Source organism: Eretmochelys imbricata, chromosome 4 (assembly GCF_965152235.1).
Source record: "Eretmochelys imbricata isolate rEreImb1 chromosome 4, rEreImb1.hap1, whole genome shotgun sequence".
NCBI lineage: Eukaryota > Metazoa > Chordata > Testudines > Cheloniidae > Eretmochelys > Eretmochelys imbricata.
In genome coordinates, this window is record NC_135575.1 from 35,826,712 (window position 1) to 35,852,607 (window position 25,896).

General features: G+C 40.9%; 1 protein-coding gene across 1 annotated transcript in view; it reads right to left on the reverse strand.

Annotated features, from left to right (window-relative positions):
* Nucleotides 1–25,896, reverse strand: part of COL25A1 (collagen type XXV alpha 1 chain) — a 428,953-nt gene that overhangs the window by 187,971 nt on the left and 215,086 nt on the right. Inside the window, exon 4 of the mRNA XM_077814764.1 lies at nucleotides 25,272–25,279. Within this exon, the coding sequence (XP_077670890.1) occupies nucleotides 25,272–25,279 (8 nt within the window). The remainder of the gene's footprint in view (nucleotides 1–25,271; nucleotides 25,280–25,896) is intronic.

The following is a 25,896-nucleotide window of genomic DNA, read 5'->3' on the forward strand; positions in this document are numbered from 1 at the left end:
GCATTCTGGATATTCCAGATTGGACCCTAAGTGTAGGCAGAATTTGACCCTAGAAACTTATATATATATATCTATCTCACAGTGTTCTGTGTTTTACTTTCTAGAGAAGGGAAACTCTACTTCTCTTTTTTTTAAGCAGAATTCAAGAGACGTGTTTGAAAACAGTCAGAACTTCCATGATTTTGGCACAGATGGCCTTCTTCAGGGACCTTAAAAGGGATCAGTGAAGAAGGCTGTTAGTGCTGAAACATGGAAACTTTTATGACTGTTTCCAATTACATCTTTTGAATTGTATTAAATATGAAACGAAACAGAAGTTTCTCTTCGTGTTCGGCAGCAAGAACACAGCTCTTTATCCGTAAATCTGCCTATTGGAGTCACATTTTTTTCAAAGGTTATTTGGAAAGGGCCACTGAGTTCCTCTGTACCTGTGCCCTGATCATTGTGGTTAAAGTAATTTATTGCAGGTTGTGCAGCTGGAATTGAATATACTGATTTTCTTACTATGGTTCTGAAATTTCCACATAATTCAAAATGGTATCATAGCCTTCATGTTTCTGTTTGCATTTGATAAAAGAAGTCCTTCCTTTTCTCCCTACCAGCATTGCTACAAGGATAGTGGCAAACAAGAACAACTAACTAAATTTTGCTGCAGACACTAAGGCCGAAAATACTGAAATATCAGCAAGCGAGATAGTACATTGGGGAAGAAAACTTTTCTGTTTGCCCATCAATGTTTTACACCTGTGCTTTTGTGAACAATATTCCAATAGCTAACACATCCTTTTTCTAACAGTCACCAAAATTCTGCCCACAGATGCAACATCCACTGAAGTTCACAGGAGTTAAGCAGATGTACCTGAGGACAGAACGTGGCTCATCAATTTTTTAAAAATCTGATCAAGTTAACAAATTTAACAGTTAGCTTCATCTCCTCATTGGTCTTGCAATCTCTGAACTATACCTTGAATTGTGGCTGGATGGAAGCAAAATGGCACGAAATTAAATAACTTGTCAAGTATGCATTTGAATGTTGACCCAATACATTATTGCCCATTTGAATGCCAAATTCCTCTCTCTCCCTCTCTCTCTCTCTCACACACACACAGCTAGAAAAACAAAAACCAGCAATTTTCCTGACTTTTACCTAGTTTTCAAGCTTATAAAGGATTCTTGCAAAAGCCAGTGACAATATGAGGAACAAAAGTTTGCTCCTTTGCATTCATGGCCAGTGAAGAACAATTTGTATGTATGCATTTGATGGCAATAGCAGATAACACTTTCCACACTTTAAAGGCAAAAACCCAAAATGAGAGATCTCCTATCAAACACAGAATGGGGAAAATATCAAGATAACTGATTCACACAGCTGGAAGTGGAAATGTTTGGTCTTTTCCTATTTAGGGATATAGTGAGGAATGGCTAAATGGTTAGACTACCTGCCGGAAGACCAGAGCCCGATTAGTGCAACTCAAGGGAACCTTTTTTATAAAAATGTATCTGCACTTACACTTTAGTGTTGATTAGGAGTGTAAATGCTGCATTGTGGATGATGAAAGATACTAAATGGTTACAAATTATCCTAGGTGCCTGCAGTGTACTCTAATCCACTCTTCAGCATTCACTCTCACCTGTGGAAGCCTGCAAAGTTGTTAATAACGCTCTCTGGAACCAACTGTAAGTAGTAGACTAAAGTCATCCTGATAACTGCAAATCAAGAGACCTATTATGTGCATCTACTGTTGAACGAAACTGTATACCCGAACGTAAACGGTAATTTCTCAAACTCAGGGATAAGACATGTCTTTCACTTGCTTAGCAAAACCTGTGCCTTCAGAAGTAGAGCATTTTCATAAACAATTACCATTTTTCTCCTGAAATGTGTTTCTGTAAGCCCCAAAGCTGCAGTTCTTTCTTGTGGTAAGTTTTATTTATTCAGGTGAGTAGCCATGGCAATATAGGACCACTCTCCTGAGAAAGTGCTGCTCAATGCGAACAAGGATTATAGAACAAAGGACTATCGTAGTATAATTAATATGGTATAAAGGGAACTTTTACAAAAAACTTCTGTGATGTTTATCAAAAATGGCACATGGGAAAAAAAAGAATGTTGGAAATTTCCAAGTTTTTCCTCTATTTCTCTTATAAAAAGCCGCAAATATACAGACCATGAACATATAGTGCACAATATTTGTTAAAAAAATCATGTAACAGCAAGAAACTGATTTTTACATTACAATTGAATACTTCTTTCCATTAATGAGCATTCATGTTTTTCGTCATGCTTGTCTTGAGAGGTAAAAAAAGCCGAGGGGACAAATTCTGTTTGGTATACCAGCATTTGCTGAGAATAATTTATTCTGAATGCACCAGTGAAAACGGGAGCAGAACTTAGATCAGTGATTTTATATTATATAGTCTGTACATGATACACACATCTAAATAATAGACAATTATAATAAAAATGCTAATTTTTTTTAACTTAAGCTAAAGAAATCAATAAAAAACAAAATTACAATGTGGTTTCAAAGAACCCTTTTGAGAGGCTGATTTATGAGCTGTACAGTATACTGTCATGGGAAACTTTTCAGTTGACATTCCATACTGCCTTTATAAGTTGTTCATACTAGACAAGCATTTTTAAAAAGCTTTTAAAAAAGTAACTGCTTTAACTAATCCCCATTTCTGCTGTCCGATATGCACATGTATACCAGTGAACTAATCTGTGCGTGTGAAGAGCTAACAACAGCCTCCACACAAAACTGCTGCCGTAAGAGTATCCTTGAAGCAGGAGAGGAGAGAAAAGCATGTTCAATGTGTCTGTGCCTATAGCAAGTTGCATTTAAAGTAGGAGGATTTAGCCCTCCCTACAGTTATTTGTACAATAAAATAAGATCTATTAGGTCACCCAGTCCAGTCACCTGCCATTGCAGGATTGTTCCTTCAATATATTCTCCACGGGAAGATTTTCAAAGGCATAAATGGGAATTAGGACCCTGATTTCTACTGGGTATCTAAATGCACTTGGAAAATCATCCTCCCATGTGCTTTGTCCAGTCAGGTCATAAAAATACTACCATCTTTGAAGCGTGCACTTCAGGAACAAATTATTGAGATTAATTTTTTTCTGACTTTTTCTACAATCAACAATGTACATGAGCTTCCTCATATGCATATTAGTTTGGGAACTGTCTGGCTAAACGGGATTTTACACCTCTTTCAGCTATATCATAGATCCAGATGGAAAATCTAGCTTTCAAGGATATCATGTTGATTTGTGACACTCCTGGAGAGCTTTGTATCTACAAAGCAGTGAATGGATTACATTCATTCTTATATGTAGGGTTTTTTTCACCCATGACAGATATATGGATAATCTTCATGTTATAAGTAATAAAAATAAATGCAAACCATTAATATAACTATTATATATTTTCTTCTGATCTTTCAGAACCTCATCGTATAAGAAAATGTCATACAAACGGTAAGAAATATTTTAAAACAGTGAAATATTTACTGATGAAGTAATTTATCATTGGGTTTTACACACACACACACACACACACACACTTTTTTAGCTTGTAACTATCACAAATACAATTTGACAAATGAGAGCCGGTATTACATTTCTTGCTTATGTATATGTTGGCTAAAGTGTTTAGAACCTGAAGTTTCAGTCAAAGGTTGATTATTTCCTATATAATGCTATTTTCATTTACTCTATTGGTCTATATTATCTGTTGTATGGAAATGATTAGGTTGCCTGCTCAGAATAGGATAGCCAGAACAAGAAAACATAAAAGACACAACTGGAGATCTTTAAATGGTTTTAGGTATGGGTTAAATATGAATCATATTTGCCAAAGCACGGATATGAAAATCCTGTCTTCAGCCTCTTCTGCATATGTTTATTTGCCAAACTAAAATCAATGTATCAAGAACAAAGAATAAATCTGTCCAGTGTGACCAGAAACTTACCTACTGTTAATTTTTCAAATAGATGGCAGAACCAAACCTCTAGGTAGCACTAAGTTATACTTTTTCTCTCTTTGCACACAGAACTCCAACAGAGAAGAGAATAAACTTGGTGGTGGGGGGGGAACCACTAGTGAAAGAATAAGATTCAGCTGTCTCTTTGCTCCCACTTCATCCATCTGCCATGAGAACATTAGAATGGCCATTCTGGGTCAGACCAATGGTCTATCGAGCCCAGCATCGTGTCCTCCAGCAGTGGCTGGCACCAGATGCCCCAAGGGGAATAAACAGAACAGTGTAACCATCAAACCATCAAGTCACCCAACCCCGGTCATCTATTCCCTGTTTCTGGCAGTCAGAGACTTAGGGAAACCCAGAGCATGTGGTTGTCTCCCTGCCATCAAATATAATCTTCTCTTTATTTTCTTGTGTGCATAGGGCCAGCTCCCCAGCTGACATAAGTCAATATAGCTCCAAATTATGTCAACGGAATTACATCAATTTACACTAGTTATACCATAACGTCCAATTTTTATTATGCTCAGCTCTTACTATATACAGACGCCTTGCTTGCCAAGTGAACTACTGCATGAAGTTCCATGCACATATGTTGATTTTACAAAACAAATGGAGTTATCTACCAATGACTAACATTAGAACTGGGCTGCACATGTTAATTTAAAGAAGCTGCATGAGAAGTGAGAAAAATGATAAATGATGGCTGAGTCACTAATGCTGCCTCTTCAGGTGCCTATTAACATTTTAATTTATTATTGTATTCATTGTTATATTTACAAAGTTGTTTACAAAATGAAACCGTAAAAAATGAAAATGAGCTGAATATAATGAGAAAGTTTTATTGAGCTTAAGTCAGGGCACACAAATGGCGTGTGTTTATTACATCACAAATCCTCTTCTGAAATCACCACATAAGGTTCCAGATTTAGAGTTGTTTTAATTGTCATTTAATAATTGCACATAATGAAAATGGTAAAATTCACCTCTGATACAAAATGTGGACTTTTTGCTTACAGAAAGAAGGATGTGAAAAAATTGGAAAGCGTCCAGCGGAGGGCAACAAAAATGATTAGGGGACTGGAACACATGACTTATGAAGAGAGGCTGAGGGAACTGGGATTGTTTAGTCTGCAGAAGAGAAGAATGAGGGGGGATGTGATAGCTGCTTTCAACTGCCTGAAAGGGGGTTCCAAAGAGGATGGATCTAGACTGTTCTCAGTGGTAGCAGATGACAGAACAAGGAGTAATGGTCTTAAGTTGCAGTGGGGGAGGTTTAGGTTGGATATTAGGAAAAAACTTTTTCACTAGGAGGGTGGTGAAGCACTGGAATGCATTACCTAGGGAGGTGGTGGAATCTCCTTCCTTTGAAGTTTTTAAGGTCAGGCTTGACAAAGCCCTGGCTGGGATGATTTAGTTGGGGATTGGTCCTGCTTTGAGCAGGAGGTTGGACTAGATGATCTCCTGAGGTCCCTTCCAACCCTGATATTCTATGATTCTATGATTCTAAGAGTATATCGCATATCCATTGCATATTCAGCACTCGTCCCGTGTACCAAATTCTCATTGGCCTTACCCAGAGTATAGTAAAGAGGGTGCTATTACAATTATGATGTTTACTACACGATGGTATTCACTTTACCTGTGGCATTTGTATTATGCCTTACACACACATATAACACCAACATTAGCTATAAATTGGTCGCTGTAAATGTAAGTTTGTCATGGTGCCTGCTGTAAGTGGATATGCAACAGAGATCCATAATGTAGATCTGAGAGCAGTATTTTGTCAGTATGTAAATACTTATGACACATTTTGCTTCCAAATTCTTGTCTTCAGTTCTGCGAGATTCTAAACCGTTTGATTCTTGGGCAATCTGTTCTTACACGATCTTTTCTAGCAACATTACCAGCCTCTTTAAAGAGCATGCATTAAGAAGTCCATATATAAGGAGCAAATTCTGCCTCTACTTTGCATACAGTAGAGCTGTGCTCCATGTGGCTCCTGAAGCAATATGCAGGGTATAACTTCAGGGTGAAATGGATAAGTGTGTAACCAGTGACTGGGACTATGAGTTTCTAACAGCCAAACACCCACATACCCAGGGATAGATTTCTCTTTTACATTATTATGTCCTCAGCGACAGTATTTCTTAGAAAATGCATTACCATCATTGATTTCTGATAGCATGACAGTACTGCTTGGTTAGTTAACTTATTAACAGTCTTTTGTGCCTGCTGATACCAAGAAATGCATCTGAGAATGTTGTAAAAAGCTGGCACTGATAGTATTGTATTGCTGAGAAATTCTGAATCACTGCATTATAACTTAGGGACAGCTTTCAAGTTCAATCAAAATTATCTGTTGCATAGAGGTATTTTATATTAAGCATATACAGGCCATAAGCCTATCAAGCGTACACCAGGGCAGAGTGGCAACTAGAAGAAAGAGAGCATTAGTAAAGCTTTCTCCAGGGCACAGAGTTTATCCGTTATCCATGGGAATGTGGATTTTTCAAGAGCCTGTCTGGACGTATCTGCCTAAAAACTAATACTCTGGTTGCTTAAGAGAATTGATGGCCACTTCACAACTAATATAAATAGGAAAGACTTTGAGGCCTTGGACTGAGCCCAAGAACTTAGTTTACCAAGGGTGTCACACATGAGACTGAGCTTTGTTTACAGGACAGTCACATGCCATGGGTCAGGGTTGCAAGCTTATACCCCTATCACAGGGCATGGGTCTGTATCCATTGTCTCTAATGGCTACTGTTGGGCTGGGTGCTGGATAGATATGTGGATGAAAAAGGCAGAAAGCTTCCTTCTTCCACACCTGTGGAATAACTGCCTTGTCCCTAGACACCATGCTACTCAGTGCCACAGACCTGAGCCACATACCATGCTCCCCCTCCACACTCTCTAATTCCTACAACTCCTTGGGCAGCAAAACCACACTAATTCTGTTGCCAGAGGACCAATTAGAGCAGGACAGTAGCACAAGTGCAAACACAAAAAAGAGGAAGAAGGTTCATCTAAGCAGTATTAGAATTAAATTTCACCTGGGTCAGGGCAAAGTGTTGGTACATTCACCCTAAGGACTGATTTTTGCTCAGCAGTACATGGGCTGCAGTACAACAATTTGGAGTTTCCTTTTTTGTTGTTTGACTGTGGGCTTGGACCTGTGTTTTAAGGGAATATCTTAATACATAAAAGACCGCAAAGGCTTTCCTATTTATATAAGTTGTGAAGTGGCCATCAGTTCTCAGAAGCTACCAGAGTATTAGCATTATCTTGCAATATTTTGAAGTACTAAGGGCTCAGAGTGCTCAATGCAAAAATGCAAGCATGAGACATAATCTTGGCAGAATGTCAAGAGGGAAGGGTGGTCTTGTGAAGAAGCCTGTTGAGAAGAAATCCTGTAAAGTGGGGAAGGGTCATCAGACAGAAACCCAAAGAGGCAGGCCTGGAAACTGACATAGTGACTGCTGGAACTTAGGCAGCTTTACTGTACAGCACCTGTGGGAGACAGAAGCCCTGATTAGGCACTGAAAATACAGCAACTGTTGCAGAGATGAGTAATATTACTGCAGGCTGAGACTGAGCACACTTGGGAGGAGATGAGAGGGGAATAGATGAGAAGAAATGAGCAGTGGTGAAAAATTAGGGAATCCAGCTTCTTCCCAGGATGTGTGCTGGTGCTGCTTGCTCTGGCTACCACGCCAAATCAAAGTCATAGAAATGTAGGGCTGGAAGGGAGCTCGAGAGGTCATCAGGTCAAGCCACCTGAACTGAGGCAGGACCAAGTACACCTAGACCACCCCTGACAGGGGCTTGTCTAACCTGTTCTTCAAAACCTATGATGATGAGGATTGCACAACCTCCCGAAGTAAGCTATTCCAGTGCTTAAATATCTTTACAGTTAACAAATTTTCCTTAATATCTAACTTAAATCTCCAATACGACAGATTAAGACCATTACTTTTTGTCCTACCTTCAGTGGCCACAGAGAACAATTGATCCCCATGTGACACATGGCCAGAAAGGGTTAAGCATCCTGCAGCATAAATGACCCAAATTCAACCTTTAGAGACTGTCATAAATATAAAGGGAAGGGTAAACCCCTTTGAAATCCCTCCTGGCCAGGGGAAAGCTCCTCTCACCTGTAAAGGGTTAAGAAGCTAAAGGGAACCTCGCTGGCACCTGACCAAAATGACCAATGAGGAGACAAGATACTTTCAAAAGCTGGGAGGAGGGAGAGAAACAAAGGGTCTGTGTCTGTCTGTATGCTGGTTTCTGCCGGGGATAGACCAGGAATGGAGTCTTAGAACTTTTAGTAAGTAATCTAGCTAGGTATGTGTTAGATTATGATTTCTTTAAATGGCTGAGAAAAAAATTGTGCTGAATAGAATAACTATTTCTGTCTGTGTATCTTTTTTGTAACTTAAGGTTTTGCCTAGGGGGGTTCTCTATGTTTTTTAATCTAATTACCCTGTAAGATATCTACCATCCTGATTTTACAGGGGGGATTTCTTTATTTCTATTTACTTCTATTTTTATTAAAAGTCTTCTTGTAAGAAACTGAATGCTTTTTCATTGTTCTCAGAACCAAGGGTTTGGGTCTGTGGTCACCTATGCAAATTGGTGAGGCTTTTTATCCAACATTTCCCAGGAAAGGGGGGGTGCAAGTGTTGGGAGGATTGTTCATTGTTCTTAAGATCCAAGGGTCTGGGTCTGTAGTCACCTAGGCAAATTGGTGAGGCTTTTTACCAAACCTTGTCCAGGAAGTGGGGTGCAAGGTTTTGGGAAGTATTTTGGGGGGAAGGACGCGTCCAAACAGCTCTTCCCCAGTAACCAGTATTAGTTTGGTGGTGGTAGCGGCCAGTCCAAGGACAACGGGGGGAATATTTTGTACCTTGGGGAAGTTTTTGACCTAAGCTGGTAAAGATAAGCTTAGGAGGTTTTTCATGCAGGTCCCCACATCTGTACCCTAGAGTTCAGAGTGGAGGAGGAACCTTGACAGAGACATATTAGAAAAGTATGCAAATAGTAATTACGGCCATTCCATGTTAGATAGGCTAGAACATTGAAATGTAAACTTGTATTGTTAGAGAATTAGAAGTGACACTAATTGTATGTGTTTACTTCTATCGTGTTAGATGATAGCCATGTAAACAGACAGTTCCTGTCTATTATTATAGTTATTGATTCAGAAATCAAAAGGGAATATTAACATTTAAATGAAACAGTGTCATTGTCGAAATGTCTCTTTAAAGCTGTATATGAGCTACTTAATGGACAAATTACCTTATGTTAATCCATGTGGTTGATTACTGGTGATGTTTGGGAAACAAAAGGTTATATCAAAAGCCTATTGTTCACCCAGGACTGGTGAGGTGAAGAGGTCAAGAGGCTGCTAGAAAATTGTACAAAAGACTCTTGGGACCTGATCCTTTCATCTCAGATCTGCTTCAGACATAAGACTGAGATCTGGATATGGACATTGGATATGGATATTGGACATTGGACTATAACCTATGGACTAATTCTGAAAGAACTCTTTGCAACTACAAAGCTCACCATCTATACTATGAATCTGATCTCAGAACTGTACTCTTGTCTGTATGTATACTGATCTTTTAACCAATACTCTCTCTCTCTTCTTTTTTAATAAATTTTAGTTTAGTTAATAAGAATTGGCTGCAAGCGTGTATTTGGGTAAAATCTGAAATATTCATTAACCTGGGAGATAATGCATCTGATCCTTTGGGATTGGTGGAACTTTCTTATACAATGAATAAAATTTGCAGCAATCCTCATCATATTTGACTTAGATGTTTGGGTGGAGGCCTGAGGCTTGGCTGTTTTAAGGGAACTGTGTTGTTGGCTTCTGAGTAACCAGTAAGGTATTACAGAAGCCGTTTTGTGCTGGCTTGGTAAATCTAAGTATTGTAATATCCACCAGCTTTGGGAATTGTCTGCCCCATTCTTTACAATTTACCCTAACTGAGTAACTTGAGTGTGGCTCCCAGGGACCCCCGTGACACCCCATCCTCTTAATAACAGTCCTTAATATATTTGAAGACTTATCAGGTGCCTCCTCCGTCATCTTTTCTGAAGGCTAAACAAGAACAGTTTTTTTAACCTTTCCTCAGAGGCCAGGTTATCTAAACCTTTTATCATTTTTGTTGCTCTCTTCTGGATTTTCTCCTGTTGGTCCACATCTTTCTTAAAGCATGGTGCCCAAAAATGAACACAATACTCCAGCTGATGACTTATCAGTGCTGAGTAGAATGGGACAATTACCTCTCATGTCTTACATATAACACTCCTGTTAATACACACCAGCGTATTAGCTCTTTTTGCAACTGCATCACACTGTTCCTTCCTCCTTGTTGTTAATATTAATTATGTTAAGTATCTGTCACAATTAACCTTTTTAGTGAAAAATGAAATAAAATAGGCATTAAATACCTTGGCCTTCCTGGTTTTATCCATTATTAGTTCTTCTTCCCTGCTACATATTGGATCTACACTTTCCTTTGTCTTTCTCTTGCTCCTAGTGTATTTAGAGAACCTCTTCTTACTGCCTTATGTCCCTTACTAGGGATTATTCATTTTGTGCATTAATCTTTCTCATTTTGTCCCCACATGCTTGTGCTCTTCTTTTGTACTTTTCGTTAGCAATTTGTCCATATTTCCACTTTTTGTAGGATTCCCTGGGGATTTTCAGGTCATTAAAGAGCCCCTGATGCAGCCATAATGGTCTCTTGCTATTTTTCCTTCACATTGGTATAGTTTGTTGTTGTGCCTTTAATATCATCTCTTTGAGAAACTGCCAGCTCTCCTGAACTCCTCCTTCCCTTAGATTTTTTCCTACGGCACCTTAACCTACAAATTCTCTGCGTTTGTTAAAGTCTGCTTTTTTGAAGTCCATTGTCCTTGTCCTTCAGCTCTCTGTCACAATCATGTAATAGGCCTAGTAGGCACTGTAACAGCTATTAAACGTTTCCAAAGGTTCCCTGTTACACTGATTTCCTGCAAGGTATGTCAGTGTAATCTGCACTGCAATACACAGTTACTGCAGTGGCCAGGAGATCCAAGGACACTTTTGAATTGCTAACATACATCAAGTAAGAGAATTTTAATCTTGATAGTACTAGGCATTGGGAGAATAGAACAAACCATCATGTGGCCTCTTTGCAACACAATAAATAGGCAGCCACTAGCTCTACTACAACTGAGGATCTGCCAATATAATATACATAATCCTGTATTTAGTGGTTCATATATTAACTCAGTTGTCAACTCAGAGGCTGGACTGAAATTTAGCACAAAAACTGACTTTTGGAAACAGTTCTTTTTATACCCGTTTATAATTTACAATGAAAAAACCAAGATGATGTTTACTAGAGATGGGCTGAACAAACTCAGATTTGCAGACCAAAGGGTATATTGGATATTTTGACTGCTTCAACAACTTCTCAGTTAGTATGCAGAGCAGTGTTGAATGATACTCCCAAGAGTTGCATTTCCAAATAGATCACTGTTGAGCAGGGTGAGCTAGTTGATGATAGCATCAGCATAGTAAGGAAGGCCATCTGTCACAGGATGACTGGCCCCTTTAAGAGAGAGCAGGGGGAAAGTGCCCCTATTCCTTATCAGCTCACTCCAGTTGGGCTTAAAAGAGGGCACTTGGGTCCTAGAGGAAGAGAGACCTGGTGAGTAAGAGGTGCCTGGGAGGAGGAGGATTGGCAGGAGATGAGAGCTGTCGGAGCCAGAGGGTGTCTCCTGCGGGAAAGCTGAAGGCAAGAAGAGCAGCAAGAGTAGTTTGCTGGCTGAACTCTCTGAGCCAGGGCCAGAGGGTTGAAGGCAAGAGGAGCAGCAGAGGGAGATGCCTACGGGCTCTAAGACAGAGAGCTGAAGGCAAGGGCTGTAGAAGGTTGATGGTAGGGGAGCACTGGAGGGACTTACCAACTGATGTCTCCATGCTGGAGAGCTGGACCGAAGGGAACAGAGAAGACCAAGGAGAGAATGATTTCCCAGCACAGAAGCTGTGGAGATTTCTGCTGGGAAGAATGGAGTTACACTCCAGCTGGAAGAGCTGGACTGACTATCCTGTTATAGGGATGGAGGAGGATGGACAAGGAAACTAGGTGTGGTGGAAGACACCAGAGTACGATGAGGATGCACTCCCAGCAGAGAGGCTGGGGGTGGTTCCTACTGGGAAGAGCAGAGTGTTAAATACGACATGCACTGGGGATCATATGAACTATGTTTTGGAACTTTTCTTACCAGACTATTTACATTATGTTTTGTAACAGCCTGGCTCCCAGGAGAGGCATTATTCAAGCAAGAGAGTGTGGCATAAAGTCCTTGGGCTACCTGAGAAGGGAAACTGAGGCAAGCATGCCTCTCATGCTGCAGCTTGCTGCAGTAAGGCTCTCCAGGTGGGACTACCTTCTTACACCATCTTTTTAGATGCTATCTAATGAAGCAATGTACAAACATGGAAGCTGATCCTGCGCCTACTGACATCAATAGGAATTTTGCCATTGACATCAGTGGGTGCAATATCAGGCCTATGGTAAAGCCTTGTGAGTAGGGGTGTCATTCTGAATAATACATTTCCACAAATGTTCAGCATCTGGCTGAATAAACAAAATATTGGAGGCATTTTCAGGAAATGCATTATTCTGGGCTTTCAAGGACAACTGCTTTTCTGTAAAAATAGTCAAGTTGCACTTGCAGGAGGCTGTAAATGTAAACTATCCAGTGGTCTGATGGGTGACATACACAGTCATGTACAGAGAGCCTCCCATAACTCCTGGAAGCACGGAGACTATGTACCTTTGTGGGGTGTGCTCTGCTGGCCACTGCTGGGGGGACAGTGTCAGGACACCATCTCCTCTCTCCCCAATTGCTATCACCTTTCCCAGGGAACTATAGGTAGAGAAAGCTCCTGTGGTCTGCTCAGAGGAAGAACTGGAATTTTGTGGTGTGGGTAAGAAGCTCTTTATGCCCTCCCCCAACACTATATGTCAGAGTTAGGGAAAGGTAGAATCTGGCCCACAGAGAAAAATTGCATGATACCGAGAGGAGAGATGTCAAACACAGGAGTAGCCATCCTGGGTCTGCTTGAGAACAAAGGGAATAAGGCTATTTGATATCGGTAACCAGCAGCATCCTCCAGGTAAGACAGTAAGGAATGAGATGCACAGAAAGATATTACATTTCTTTACAAATCTTAGGGAATTATGATACCATTGGCCAAATTCTCAAAGGTGCAGCAGGACCGTCGATGCAGCAGAACCACCACTGTCCTGCTGCAGAGGGAAGGCCAGGGTGCAAAGAGGGCACTTGGGGTGCACCCCCTGAGTACCATACCTCTTCATCAGGCCCCTGGAAGGGGGCACAAGATGGGGGAATTTCGGATACACTGGCTAAAGTGTTCCACATGCTGTGCCAGGTTTGAGATGGTGGGTTCTCTCTCTCCCACCTACTTGCATATATCCAGTTCAGTTGGGGTGTGCACAGGGACCAGGATTTGGCCCCTAAATGAGCATGATTCGGTGGGTGGAAGTCTGGAATGTCTGGGGAAGAATAATCCAAAACAGAGATCTTCAATGGGAGGGGAAAACTTGAAAAACAGTGAAGTCAAAAAGACCTAGGAGCCATAGTGGACAGTAAATTATACATGAACTTGCAATATGATATGGCAGTAACAAAACTCAATGTGATTTTAGGCTGCATAAGCAGAGGCATCACAAAGTGCAGCTCTCTGTTACGAAAAGCAACTCCATAAAAATGGCACCAGGAGGTTCCACATTTATTGTGTCTCAATGATTTCCAGATCAAATTTACTCAGTTACAGTGCATGGAAAAAGATGTTATTTCTAATTGCCAGCGTGCAAATTTACCCTAGTATCTGAAAGTCAAGCTGTGTTCCCATAAAATCACCAGTAACCAGAATCCACCTCAGCAGGATTAGAGGTGACACACCCCAATTTCACCCAGAACACACTTCAATTGGATCAGGGCCATTGATGGTGATGCATCAGCCAGACCCATCTTCACTTTCTTATTCCCTAATGAATTTGCTGTTAGATTTTTTTTGTTGGGGGGTGGGGAGTGAGAGGGTATGATGAGAAAATTTGATTTGGAACTCAGTGTGGTAATATAAGCATAGGATCTCACCATACTATTTTCTAGAGTCACTGTGGAGGGGAGGAAGAGGATTGGGGAAATAGGGGGATTCCAGAGGAAACCCTAAAAAAAAGTACCTTATGGTACTAATTGGATTTGGTTTCTTTTTTTAAAAGTCCACAGTCATTTCTTAGTTAGGAAAGTATAAAAATATTTAAAATAATAATCAAAACCAAAAGAGCTTATTCTGGCCCTCCCCTAACTTTACAAATGGCCTGGTGTCTCTTATGCAAAGTTTTCCAGGGACACTATCAACTCCAAATCTAAGCAGAATAAAATAAAACTGTATGAAAAGTAATTTCCTGTACTGCACTGCTGCCCCTGAGTCCCACTGTCAATGTCTGTGGTTTTAGAATCACTTTACAATATTTCAAAAATATTTTTCTTCCCCCTGTTGGTGCGTGAAAGACCCACAGAGACAAAAGGGGAAACTAAGGTCCAGATTCTGTGGTTGTTCTGTGGGGGAGGACGTAAGGAACTTTCACACACCATCTTTGTAAGCTCTGGAAAGCATTACAGCCCTCACATTCTGTGGAATATCCGGCTGCTTCTTCCTTATTGCCCAGGGGCTGCACAATGCATAATCACTGTCTGTCCCTGAGCCCCAAGAGGCATTCTGTCTCACCGTGCAGAATTCCTACCAGTGCTCCTTCTGGGGTGGGATGGCTCTACAGGGCCCCTTAGTATATATGGCACAATTTAGCTCTAATTCACTGCCTATACAGGGGGAACAATGAAATGGGTTTATATAGTAAGTGCTGTCACATGCCCAGAGAAACACTGAAACATTATTTCCCCCCTCTTGTCTCTTTTAGCAGTGGTTCTCAACATTTTCCATACCTAGACTGTCCAAAAACCCATCTACGATCTAGCATTGGTCCCCTTCCCGTTTAACACTGAGGGAAGGGCAGGGTGGTCACGACCTCCTGACACCTACTTGCAACCCCTCCACAGGTCATGGTCCCCCATCTTATAGTACTGTAATTGTGGATGTTATTTCTAACTAGAGTGGGAAAACCAGAAGTGTAATGTTAAAGTTGTCCTGTAACCTAGAGGGAATTATAGACAGACTGATGCGTATGGAAATTCTGTTACCCCAACCTCAGCTCTGGTGGGAAATGAAAACTCTGCCAGTATGTCAGCTACAATGTTCATGGTTCAATATATTTTAACATTTTTCAAGGCTATTAATTAGTGACCAGTGAAAACCCCAAGGGTATCGAGTTTGAGTCTGGAAAAATGGTAATATCCAAATTTCCACCAAACCAATAAATGACAATAACAAGAGATGAACAATTAAGTTAGGTACATTCCCATTCTGCAGTGTGGGAACTCACCCACACCTTAAGGAGAAGGGACACAGACCGTAGGGAGCTGGGAGTCAGACTGTATCTACACTACAACTTTCAGTTGATGCAAAGCCTCCACACTCGGGTGCATGCACAGTTGGCTGCTTGCATCAGCACTGTGCGCACTGACCAGAAATGTCTGCAGCAATGTAAAGTGTGGTGCACCATGAGTAAGTATGCCAGTGCACGCGATGCCGCTGTCCAGCACGATGCCTTTTGGGATATTTTTGAAGTTCTTTGTCCAGGGATTTCAGGGAGCTACAGGTCAAGAACCCAACAGACCATTTTCTCCATTCCATGATACTTTCCACATCCCCTAATTTTTGCCTCATTATTTAAAATTCCTACAGTCCTGCACACCACTTTGCAGTCTCGGCCATCTCTCTGACAGAAGCTTAGAGCTCAGCACAATTCTCATGTGCAGTGCTGTTACAGGACACGTCATTCTCCAGTATTTGCAGATCTCTGCTACAGTCGGGATGGTGAGGAGGACAATGAAGAGATGTTCCAGCTCAATAACTGGGTGCTGATGAACAGAGTAAAAAAAATGCCAGGTTGCTGCTAGCATTCACAGAGCAGCTCCACTTCTGGGCCCAAGAAACTAGCACTGATTGTAATGAAGGTTTGGGATGACAAGCGGTGTCTTCAGAACTTTCAGATGAGAAAGCCCACATTCCTTGAACTGTGTGCTGCCAAGCTCACCCCAGCCCTCTGGCACAGACACACCAGAATGAGACCTGCACTGATAGTGGAGAAGCCAGTGGTGATCATGCTCTGGAAGCTTGCAACACTGGATTGCTACCCATCAGAAGGCAATCATTCTGGAGATGGAAAATCCACAGTGCGGGTCACGTTGACGCAAGTGTGTAAGGCCATTAAACATCTCTTGTTACACAGACCTGTGATGCTCAGTAACATATAGGAATTAGTGGGTGGATTTTCAGCAACAGGGTTCCCAAACTGTGGTAGGGCAACGGACTGCAGGACCTCTCTCTTCTGGCAACAGCCCAACTTCATATTGAGTACATCACCAGAAAGGGATACTTTTCTATGGTTATGCAAGTGCTAGTGGATCACTGGGGGCTCTTCACTGATATCAGTGTGGGCTGGTCAGAGAATGTGCATGATGCTGGCATCTTTAAGGACACCAGTACTTTTCAAAAACCTGCCTGGAGGTACAGCTTTCCCAATCAGCAGATTACCACTGGAGATGATGAAATGTCAGTAGTGATTCTGGGGGACCCAGCCTACCCCTTGCTCCGCTGGCTCATGAAACTGTACAGTGACCACCTTGACAGCACCAAGGAAAGATTCATTTACCAGCTAAGTGGGTGCAAAATGATTGCAGAGATGCCAAGCTTGCTCTGAGACTTTTAGGGATTTTATGAAAAAAGTAGGGAGGAATTAGGGAGGTTCCTTGGATCGCTCTTCCACTGCTTGTGCTATCCCCACAGAAAGTGGGCCTCTCCCTTCCCCCTCCCTGCCACACACCTCACCCTGAAGAATTTGGGACCTCTCCCACAAGCCCTCTCCCCTCGCTCTCTGTGGTCAAGAGGAGTGCTGGCCCCGACCCTTGTTGCACCGTGGCACCTCACTGCCGAACAGGGAGGAAGGGAGAATCAATCCTAGGAAAGTTGCCCTCCTATGCAACTCCTATGGCTCTTAATTACCTTGGCCAGTTCCAGGCCTGGACCTCTTTCCCAGGATTACCCTCCTCTTCTCCCTCCTCTGCCACCACCACCTCCTCCTGCTCCTCCATCTTCTTCTCCCCCACAGACTGCGCAGTGAGGGTCTGACAGCAGGCAAGCCACAACCATTGTCAGTGGAGTCTAGGGTGCTGGATTCACTGCCCAAGCCACAGGCTGTCTGTTGCACTCTAACCACCCAGTGTAGACTCTGCTGTCATGCTTTAGATACATAGAGTATGTTAAGATAGTCCAACGGGGTCCACATGGAGCAATTACACAACAATGCATAGCCTGTGGCTTGGGTGGTGAATCCAGCAGACCCCTAGCACATTCAACGTCACCGCAGCTCACCTCCTATCAGACCCTCACTGTGCAGTCTGTGCATGTGCCACAGGAGAGGCAGAGAAGAAGACTCCCCACTATTTGTTGTGTTGGTGACCCGTGTGCTGGCGAGTGACATACACACACATGCCATGTAAGTGTGAACTTGCAAAATTTGTGGATTTAAGCCTGAATTAGAAATTTCACAATTACATATACAATTTGAGAGGATTACAGAACATGAGGGAGGGTTGGCATCTCTATGACTGTTGAATGGGCTTGTGGGAGGTTGAAGGAACATTGGCATCATTTACTCAGACTGGATCTCAGCAGGAAAAACATCTTAGTGGTTATAGCTGCATGATGTGTACTGCATACTACCTGTGAGGCAAGATGGAGGGGCAAGGTTGACCAGCTGGCTGGTGAATTTGCATAGCCAGACATGAGAACTATTAGAAGGGCCAACCATTGAGCTCTGCAGCTAAAGGAGCCTTTTAAAAGAACACTTTAACAGTCAGCCACAGTGCAGTTCTCTGTTGCTTTCATGAAATATTCTCTCTCTTATGTACTTTAGATAATTTCTTGGTTGGGTCTTTGCCTGCCGCTGTGAATTGTGTAATGCTTGGTGTGAACTAATAAAGATCCTCTTAATTTCCAAAAATAGGACTTTATTGTGTGCAGAACAGCAGCTAACAAAATTAAAGTTCAAACACACATATACAAGGTTAAAGAAACATTTATCAACACTGTTAACAGGGTCAACCATAGTTTACAATCCCAAATGAAAACGGAAGTAAAGAGTAAACATCTTCAGGAGAGGACTGCAGAGTATCCTCATGAAAGTTTCATTGAGATCTCTCAAGAGGATAAAAGAGATACCCCTATTCAGATAAACAGAGTACTCTGCATGGTCCCGCCATCTAGCCCAACAAGCCAAAGAAATGAAATGATTGACACTGATTCTACCTCTGTTTGTTCTACCTCTACCCAGACACAAGATAATGATATGATGTGGACTGTGTAACCAAACTGCTATATTACTATTTTTGAACTTATTCCCTAAGGTTGTATTTTACTACATTGTATCAGTGTAGCAATGACAAGTTGATACCTTTGTCTTAATTTATGGACGAACCAGGCACCATTTTTAAATGGGGAACCAAGGTGGGGGGTGAAAGGAGAGAGGGAGATGAGGTTTGAGGGAAAGGAAAAGCCCAAAAACATTACAAAAAATAATGCACGCACACACTTACCTGAGCTCCCTTCCCCTTCACGAGTGGGCTCATCTGCTCTCACCTGGCTGGACTGGCTAGACTCCTGTGGAGTGTCAAATAATTCCTGGCTCTCTGCATGGTTTCAGTCTCCTGCTGCGACTCCCTTCCTGACCCCCTCCTCCTCGCTGTTCCTGGCCGGGGTTTCAGACTCCTCTAAGATATCCACAGTGGTCTGCGGGGTGCTGGGGGGGTCATTGCCAAGTATGGCATGCAGCTCATCATAGAAGCGGCCGGTCTGCAGGGCAGCACCAGTTCGTGTTGCCCTCTCACACATTGTGGTTTTCCTGGCATAGTTCCTTTGCTTTCACGCAGTGGTGCTGCATATCTCCATCATGCCCCTTTGCCAGCATTCCCCATGCAATTTGCTCCTAGATGTCAATATTTCTACAGCTGGTCCATAGCTGTGGTTGCACAGCCTCTCTCCCCCACATCCCGGGAAGATTTAAGACTTCTTGCCTATTTCGGGCAGCCGTGCATCGAGTAGCAATCTGTGTGTGTGGAGCTGGTATGGTCAGTTGGACAGCGGAATGAACATGACACAGGTGAACTGCTCGCTGTGCTAACCAAGCTAGGCACTCAGGAAAAGGCATTTCAAAAACACCTGGGGTTTTAAAGTGAGGTGGCGGTGTGCTTCTGGTCCCTCTGAATGCTGGGCAGTAGAATTCAAAATTGTAAACAGAGCAGTCGCTGTTGTGGGAATTGAGGAACACCAGCTGGAAAACTTTTAGGCTCAACACAACTAATGCAGTGTCTACACTCGCACTGCATTGACCTAAGTAAGTCAGCCGTGGCCTCTCATCATTCAGGGAAGTGGTGGTGTTAATGCATCGCTGTAACGGGTCGTTTATTCAGCGGGAGAAAAAATTTAGTGTACAAAAATGCATAACGGTCGACGCAAGTGAACTTACGTGATCTAACTTTGTAGTGTAGGCCAGGTCTCAGTGTAGATGCACAAGGAGCAGCCCTATGCCTCCACTGGTCCCAGAGGTTTTGTGGCTTTTGGGGCATTAGCAGGTTTTGGGGGGGCTGATGTCATGGGAGAGTGTAGGAGAAACCCCACAAACTTTCTCTCTTTCCCTGGAACAATGCCAGGGAAACTCCTCCGGGGAACTTTGCACTCCAGTACTATGGAGGCCCTGAGATACTGACGTGAAAGGAACCATATAAGTACATAGACAGACAAGATGGGTGAGGTAGTATCTCCTACAAAACTTAACCATGATGAAAGTAATAAGGAATCAAACAGGGCTCCAAAATACATGCTAAATTTAACAGAGAATGAGATCCCTGCTATAGAATTGCATAGGATGGTATAAAAAATTAAAAATGTATCTCATTTGTTATTAAATTCCATTCAGGAGAAAAGTTAGTAGGTGACTGTAATTTCACCAAAAAGGACCAATCAGCCAGTCAGAATACGGCTTTTGATAATTAGGGCCAAATTCTTCCAATCACTCCCACTCAGCGGTAGCAGAGTTAGGTCAATGTTGAGCACTTTTCAAAATTGCTCTCTCTTCCTTTCACACATACATACACACACACACGTTTGTGGACACAAAATCAACAATCTGCCTCAGGTTATGCAATTGATAGCTCTATGCATTTAATTTAATAATGGCAAAAATTACATTCAGCATTACTTCAATTCTAATTTTTACTATGTAGCCCTTGAAGAACTCTAGTCCAGCCAAGCCATGTTCAGAAGCCTGGGTGGAGGACACAAGTGGCTTTTAGAAGCTTTTGTAGCCCCTGGATCCTAGGGCCCTGTCATAAATATAAAGGGAAGGGTAACCACCTTTCTGTATACAGAACTATAAAATCCCTCCTGGCCAGAGGCAAAACCCTTTCACCTGTAAAGGGTTAAGAAGCTAGGATAACCTCGCTGGCACCTGACCAATGAGGAATCAAGTTACTTTCAAAGCTGGAGGGGGGGAGGGAACAAAGGGTCTGTCTGTCTGTCTGTGTGATCCTTTTGCCGGGAACAGAAAAGGAATGGAGTCTTAGAACTCAGTAAGTAATCTAGCTAGATATGCGTTAGATTTCTGTTTTATTTAAATGGCTGGTAAATAAGTTGTGCTGAATGGGATGTATATTCCTGTTTTTGTGTCTTTTTGTAACTTAAGGTTTTGCCTAGAGGGATTCTCTATGTTTTGAATCTAATTACCATGTAAGGTATTTACCATCCTGATTACTGAGGTGATTATTTTACCTTTTCTTTAATTAAAATTCTTTTGTTAAGAACCTGATTGATTTTTCATTGTTCTTAAGATCCAAGGGTTTGGGTCTGTGTTCACCTGTACAAATTGGTGAGGATTTTTATCAAGCCTTCCCCAGGAAAGGGGGTGTAGGGCTTGGGGGGATATTTCGTGGGGAAAGACGTTTCCAAGTGGGCTCTTTCCCTGTTCTTTGTGTAACACTTTGGTGCTGGCAGCATAAGGTCCAACGACAAAAGGTAAAAGTTTGTACCTTGGGGAATTTTTAACCCAAGATGGTAAAAATAAGCTTAGGGGGTCTTTCATGCAGGTCACCACATCTGTACCCTAGAGTTCAGAGTGGGGAGGAACCTTGACAGGCCCAAAGTAGATGGAGTGGAACCAAAGATAGTGCTCTCAGGCTCTAAATACGCTTATAGTTAAAAACTCTATGGACATATGTCTGTAACCATCATCTTGACAAATTAATGATCTGCAGATCAAGTCTTCTCAGTTTACATCTCAAGCCAAGCAATAAAAGTTTAATCTGGCTTCTTTCTGCTTCCTACATTCTCTTCACCATGCATCAATGATAATTACGATTCTGGCTAGAGCTAGGCACCCAGTTCCTATTGAATCTCCATATGGCCAGGGAGTCTAGCTCTCTGTGGGTTCTTTGGAAACACCATCCTCTGTAATCGGAACATGTAGGCATATCCATGAGGCAGAAGAGAATTACTGTCAAATATTTTTTTCCCCAACACAGAACAACTTTGGTCTAAACATTACGAATGGAATTGCAATTTGTACTCTGAAGCAATTTAGGTCTTTCACGCTACAGTATTTAACTATAATGGAGTTTCAGCATGTCCATGTTCTTTAGATGCAGTTCTGCTGTATTGTTTGTTGGCTATTTCATCACAATGCTGCCTTTAAATTACTGATAGGGTTGAGTTGGTGTTTCCACACACACTCCTTCTGCCCTCCCGTCCCACCCTGGTAAACTAAACAGTAAACTGAAGATATTTAGGGATAGATTTGCATAGTAGCTTCCACCTGACCTCTAATTTGGAGTGCCCCAATGCTGTGGTTTGCATACACACACACAAATTGTTAACACATACTGAGCAATCAGACATTTAACTGCCTGAGTCGAACATGCAAACCCAAGTTTTGAAGGCCCCAAACTACCAGTAAGTGCTTAAAATAAAATCAGAACCAGACTTAAGCAATTACTGTGTTCTGCAATTATAGTCTCTCTCAGATTTATCCAATATCCTCTTTTGTAACTTGGTTTCAAAAATATATATGATACTGGTCACACTCTGGATCCCACAAAGGAGATAATATAACTCAAGCTCGTGCTGCTGACTGGTTATTTCCTAAACTTCTTATTGGTGCTTTTCCAAAAAGATGCATTATTTCATACATTTCCATTTTTTAGACAGAAAGCCATAAAGATGTAAATGAAGAGGACACAAAAGTGAATTATATACATTATCACAAAATTGCTCTATTACAGGCTTTGCAGGCAACTGCTAATTATATTAGCAATTACTTTGCTCAAGATGCATAGAACTAAGCAGCCAAAAGGAACAGAATACAATGCAAGTGGAGGATATGGAGGTTCAACATGCCAACCGAATAGCTTTCTGATAGAGAAAACTGATATGCAGGATCCAGTTTAAGTAACATTTAAAATTATGGTGAAAAAATTATTTGTTTGTGCGTAGGAATACACAAGTTCAACAAACAAAACATTTCTAGTATCAAACACTGCATAGTGTTTATGGCATACCTTATACATGTCCATCTCACTAGACCATTTACAAAGGACTGCTACATGAAGAAGCAAACATTTAAAAAATAAAAAAAGCCTTATGTTCTATAGGCACTTGAGAAACATCAGGGAAGGGTGAATTTCCCCTAGTTCATGTGAAGGTTAATAAGGCAGAGACAAACAAAAAGACAGAAAAGAAAAGAATGTTTCTGAGAGCAAAAAAAGCTCTCATAAATATATGATAGAGCAGTTACCGGATAGCCATTTCGCCCTGGTTGACCCTGGTTGAATGAGATGAAATGAGTATGACACACATTAAGAGCATATTCATGACATGTGACATTACCAACATGTGCAGTACACTAATGGAAAATTTAAATTCGAACAGCCATTGATCCTCTACACTTGATTATATTTTACAGATGAACAAGTATGGCATAGATATATATATACAGTGAACATTTTTTTTTTGGCAAGGCACATTATTCAAGATAAAACATAGTCAACATTAAAAATAACTAACAAAAGGGCCACTTACTGCCTTTGATCCTTGATGGAATTCTTGCTATCAGTAGGAGTTATATACATAGATTGAGGGGCAGCACGTGGCAGAAAGAGAATAAGATAGATGGAAGGTGTGCTGCCTACAGTATGTCAGTGTCAAAGAAGAAATCGTAGAATGTTCTATTGGGTCATAAAAAATAAAAATCCATGGGACTTGGATTGTCATCCTGACACACTGGTTATAGGTAGGAAAAGACAGCTAAAATTTCAGTGGTCACCTTTGAAGATGCAATAGCCACTTGCAGCTACTACACGATGGTACCTAAGGTACCATAATTATTCACTATTCTAAATATACAGAACTACTGTGGGATCCCAGGTGATAACCATGGTATAGTTTTTAAGGGTTACCACTATGTTCACAGGGTCAAAGCTAGAGTAAAACATTTTCAGAAGTGATTTAGGAACTTGGGAGCCAAAGTCCATTGACTCCCAATTAGACTTCTGAAAAGTCTTTGAAAATGGGATTTAGGTGCTTTTGAAAATTCCATCCTTCAGAGAATAAGTCTCATTGAAAGTCACTCCTAAGTGCCCAAGTCACTTTTGAAAACAGAGCTTAGGCTCCTAAATCACTTAGATGCTTTTGAAAACTTTACCCATCATCCTTGGAGCTAATTCTGGGTTATATTAATAATGTATGACTCTCCTTTTTTTAAAAAAAAATGGAACTGTGCTAAAACAGTAGGGAGATGATGTCAAGGAGTAAAGATTTGCATACTCAGAATTCACTATCTGCTTTGCTAAATTCTCTTGCAGTAGGAAAATCATTTATATCCTGATTAATGCTTGATCTTTACATTTTGTGAGAAGAGACTGCAAAAGATATTTAGGAAAGCAGCATTTCCTTCATTTAAAGAGCACTAGTGTGCATTAAGCCTGCTCTTTCGTTGATAGTCTGTCAAATGAGTTTGCCAAAGTGAGCCACTAAGCATTTTGACAATTTAGAAGTTTAAATGTTTCCTATAGCGTTACTACTCGGTAGTTACAGTTAATGCTAAAATGATTGTGTCAGACAACAGAAATTGAGGATATTAATTAATTATTCTAAAATACATATGCCACTCAGTTGACAAGATGATCTGGTCACGAAAGTAAGACTGGAAATGCCATGACAAATCCAAGGAAAGAAAAGAGCAAGTCTCATAAAAATCTCTTTACAGGAGATATTATTCTTATGGTTGCATTGTTTTCTTCAGATTGTATAGTATCACAACAAATATGAATACTTTAGATACATATGTTAAATACTATACATAGAAAAAGAAGCGTGACTTAAGTCTGGAAAGGTGTGAACAAGAAAAAATGGAATTATTTTGTCGGAAACAAATTTATGGCCAGACTTACCACCCTTGCTAAAACTGAGTATTATTTTTTACTATTTGTATTACAATAGCATATAGTGGCTGCAGTCTGGATAAGGGCTCTACTGCCATAGGCATTGTACATACACATAACGAAAAGACAGTCCCTGTCTCAAGGAGCTTATTTTACCAGAGTAAGTTACTACTCAGTGCAAGTAAAGGTTGCTGAATCATTTCCTATATTTATATGGTTCAGTCTTCTGGCACGGTTACTGATTAACGTTTCTATACCAGACCGAACAGACATTAATAACTAGTAGACAAAATGAACAGAACATACTTACATGCTATTCTGATCCAAAAATGCTATCTGTAGGGCTGAGGTAAAGTTTTACTGTTTTAAAGGTTTGTTTAAGAAAAATAAGTTTCCAAACAAATCATTCAACTCCAGCAAAATTAGTAAAAGTTTACACTGTACTAACAATAACTAAATTTCCTCTGGATCAAATATAATCCATTCACCATGGAGATTACTTAACAGGGTCTAAACGCATTTCTGCCTGATCCTGGTTAACCTGGGAGACCGAACAATGTATCAACTGTACTTACAGGAGGTCCTGTAGGGGGGAAAAAAAGAGAGAGAGAGAAAAAAAAAGAGTATATAAGTTTATGACGTTAGTAAGAAAGATTCATATGCAAGAAGCCAAAAATGAGACCACATGATTATAAAATTAGCATAATCAACATACTGTCTAGATTTTGTTCTTTAACAACATTTTTCTTCGATGGTTCTTTGAGACTAGTAGTGATGCCAAAGACTAGAACACATGCAGTTACTTTGCTGAAGAATTAAATATTCTTCACCCATTCCATGCAATTTCATGTTAATTATTTTTTATTTATTTTCATGCAGTCTCATGGCAGGCCAAAAAAAGATTAACCATAGAATACAATTTGTTTTCTCAGACTTCACATGTGCATATATTTTATATCCACCAGTTTCAATTAGCCATGCAACTGGGAATTAAATTACATCTTGTCTGCAAAATTACACAATTTTTTTTTACCCTTGGCATTTAACCTTGGCATTAAGACAGAAATACTTGCATCTAGATCTTCTTACCTTCCTCCTCTGCCAATAAGGAGAAGTTCCAGTGATCACCTGACTCTACAGACATTTCCTTTCATCACTGTCTTTTTTCAAGACCCACTTATAAAATGCTTCCTATTAAAA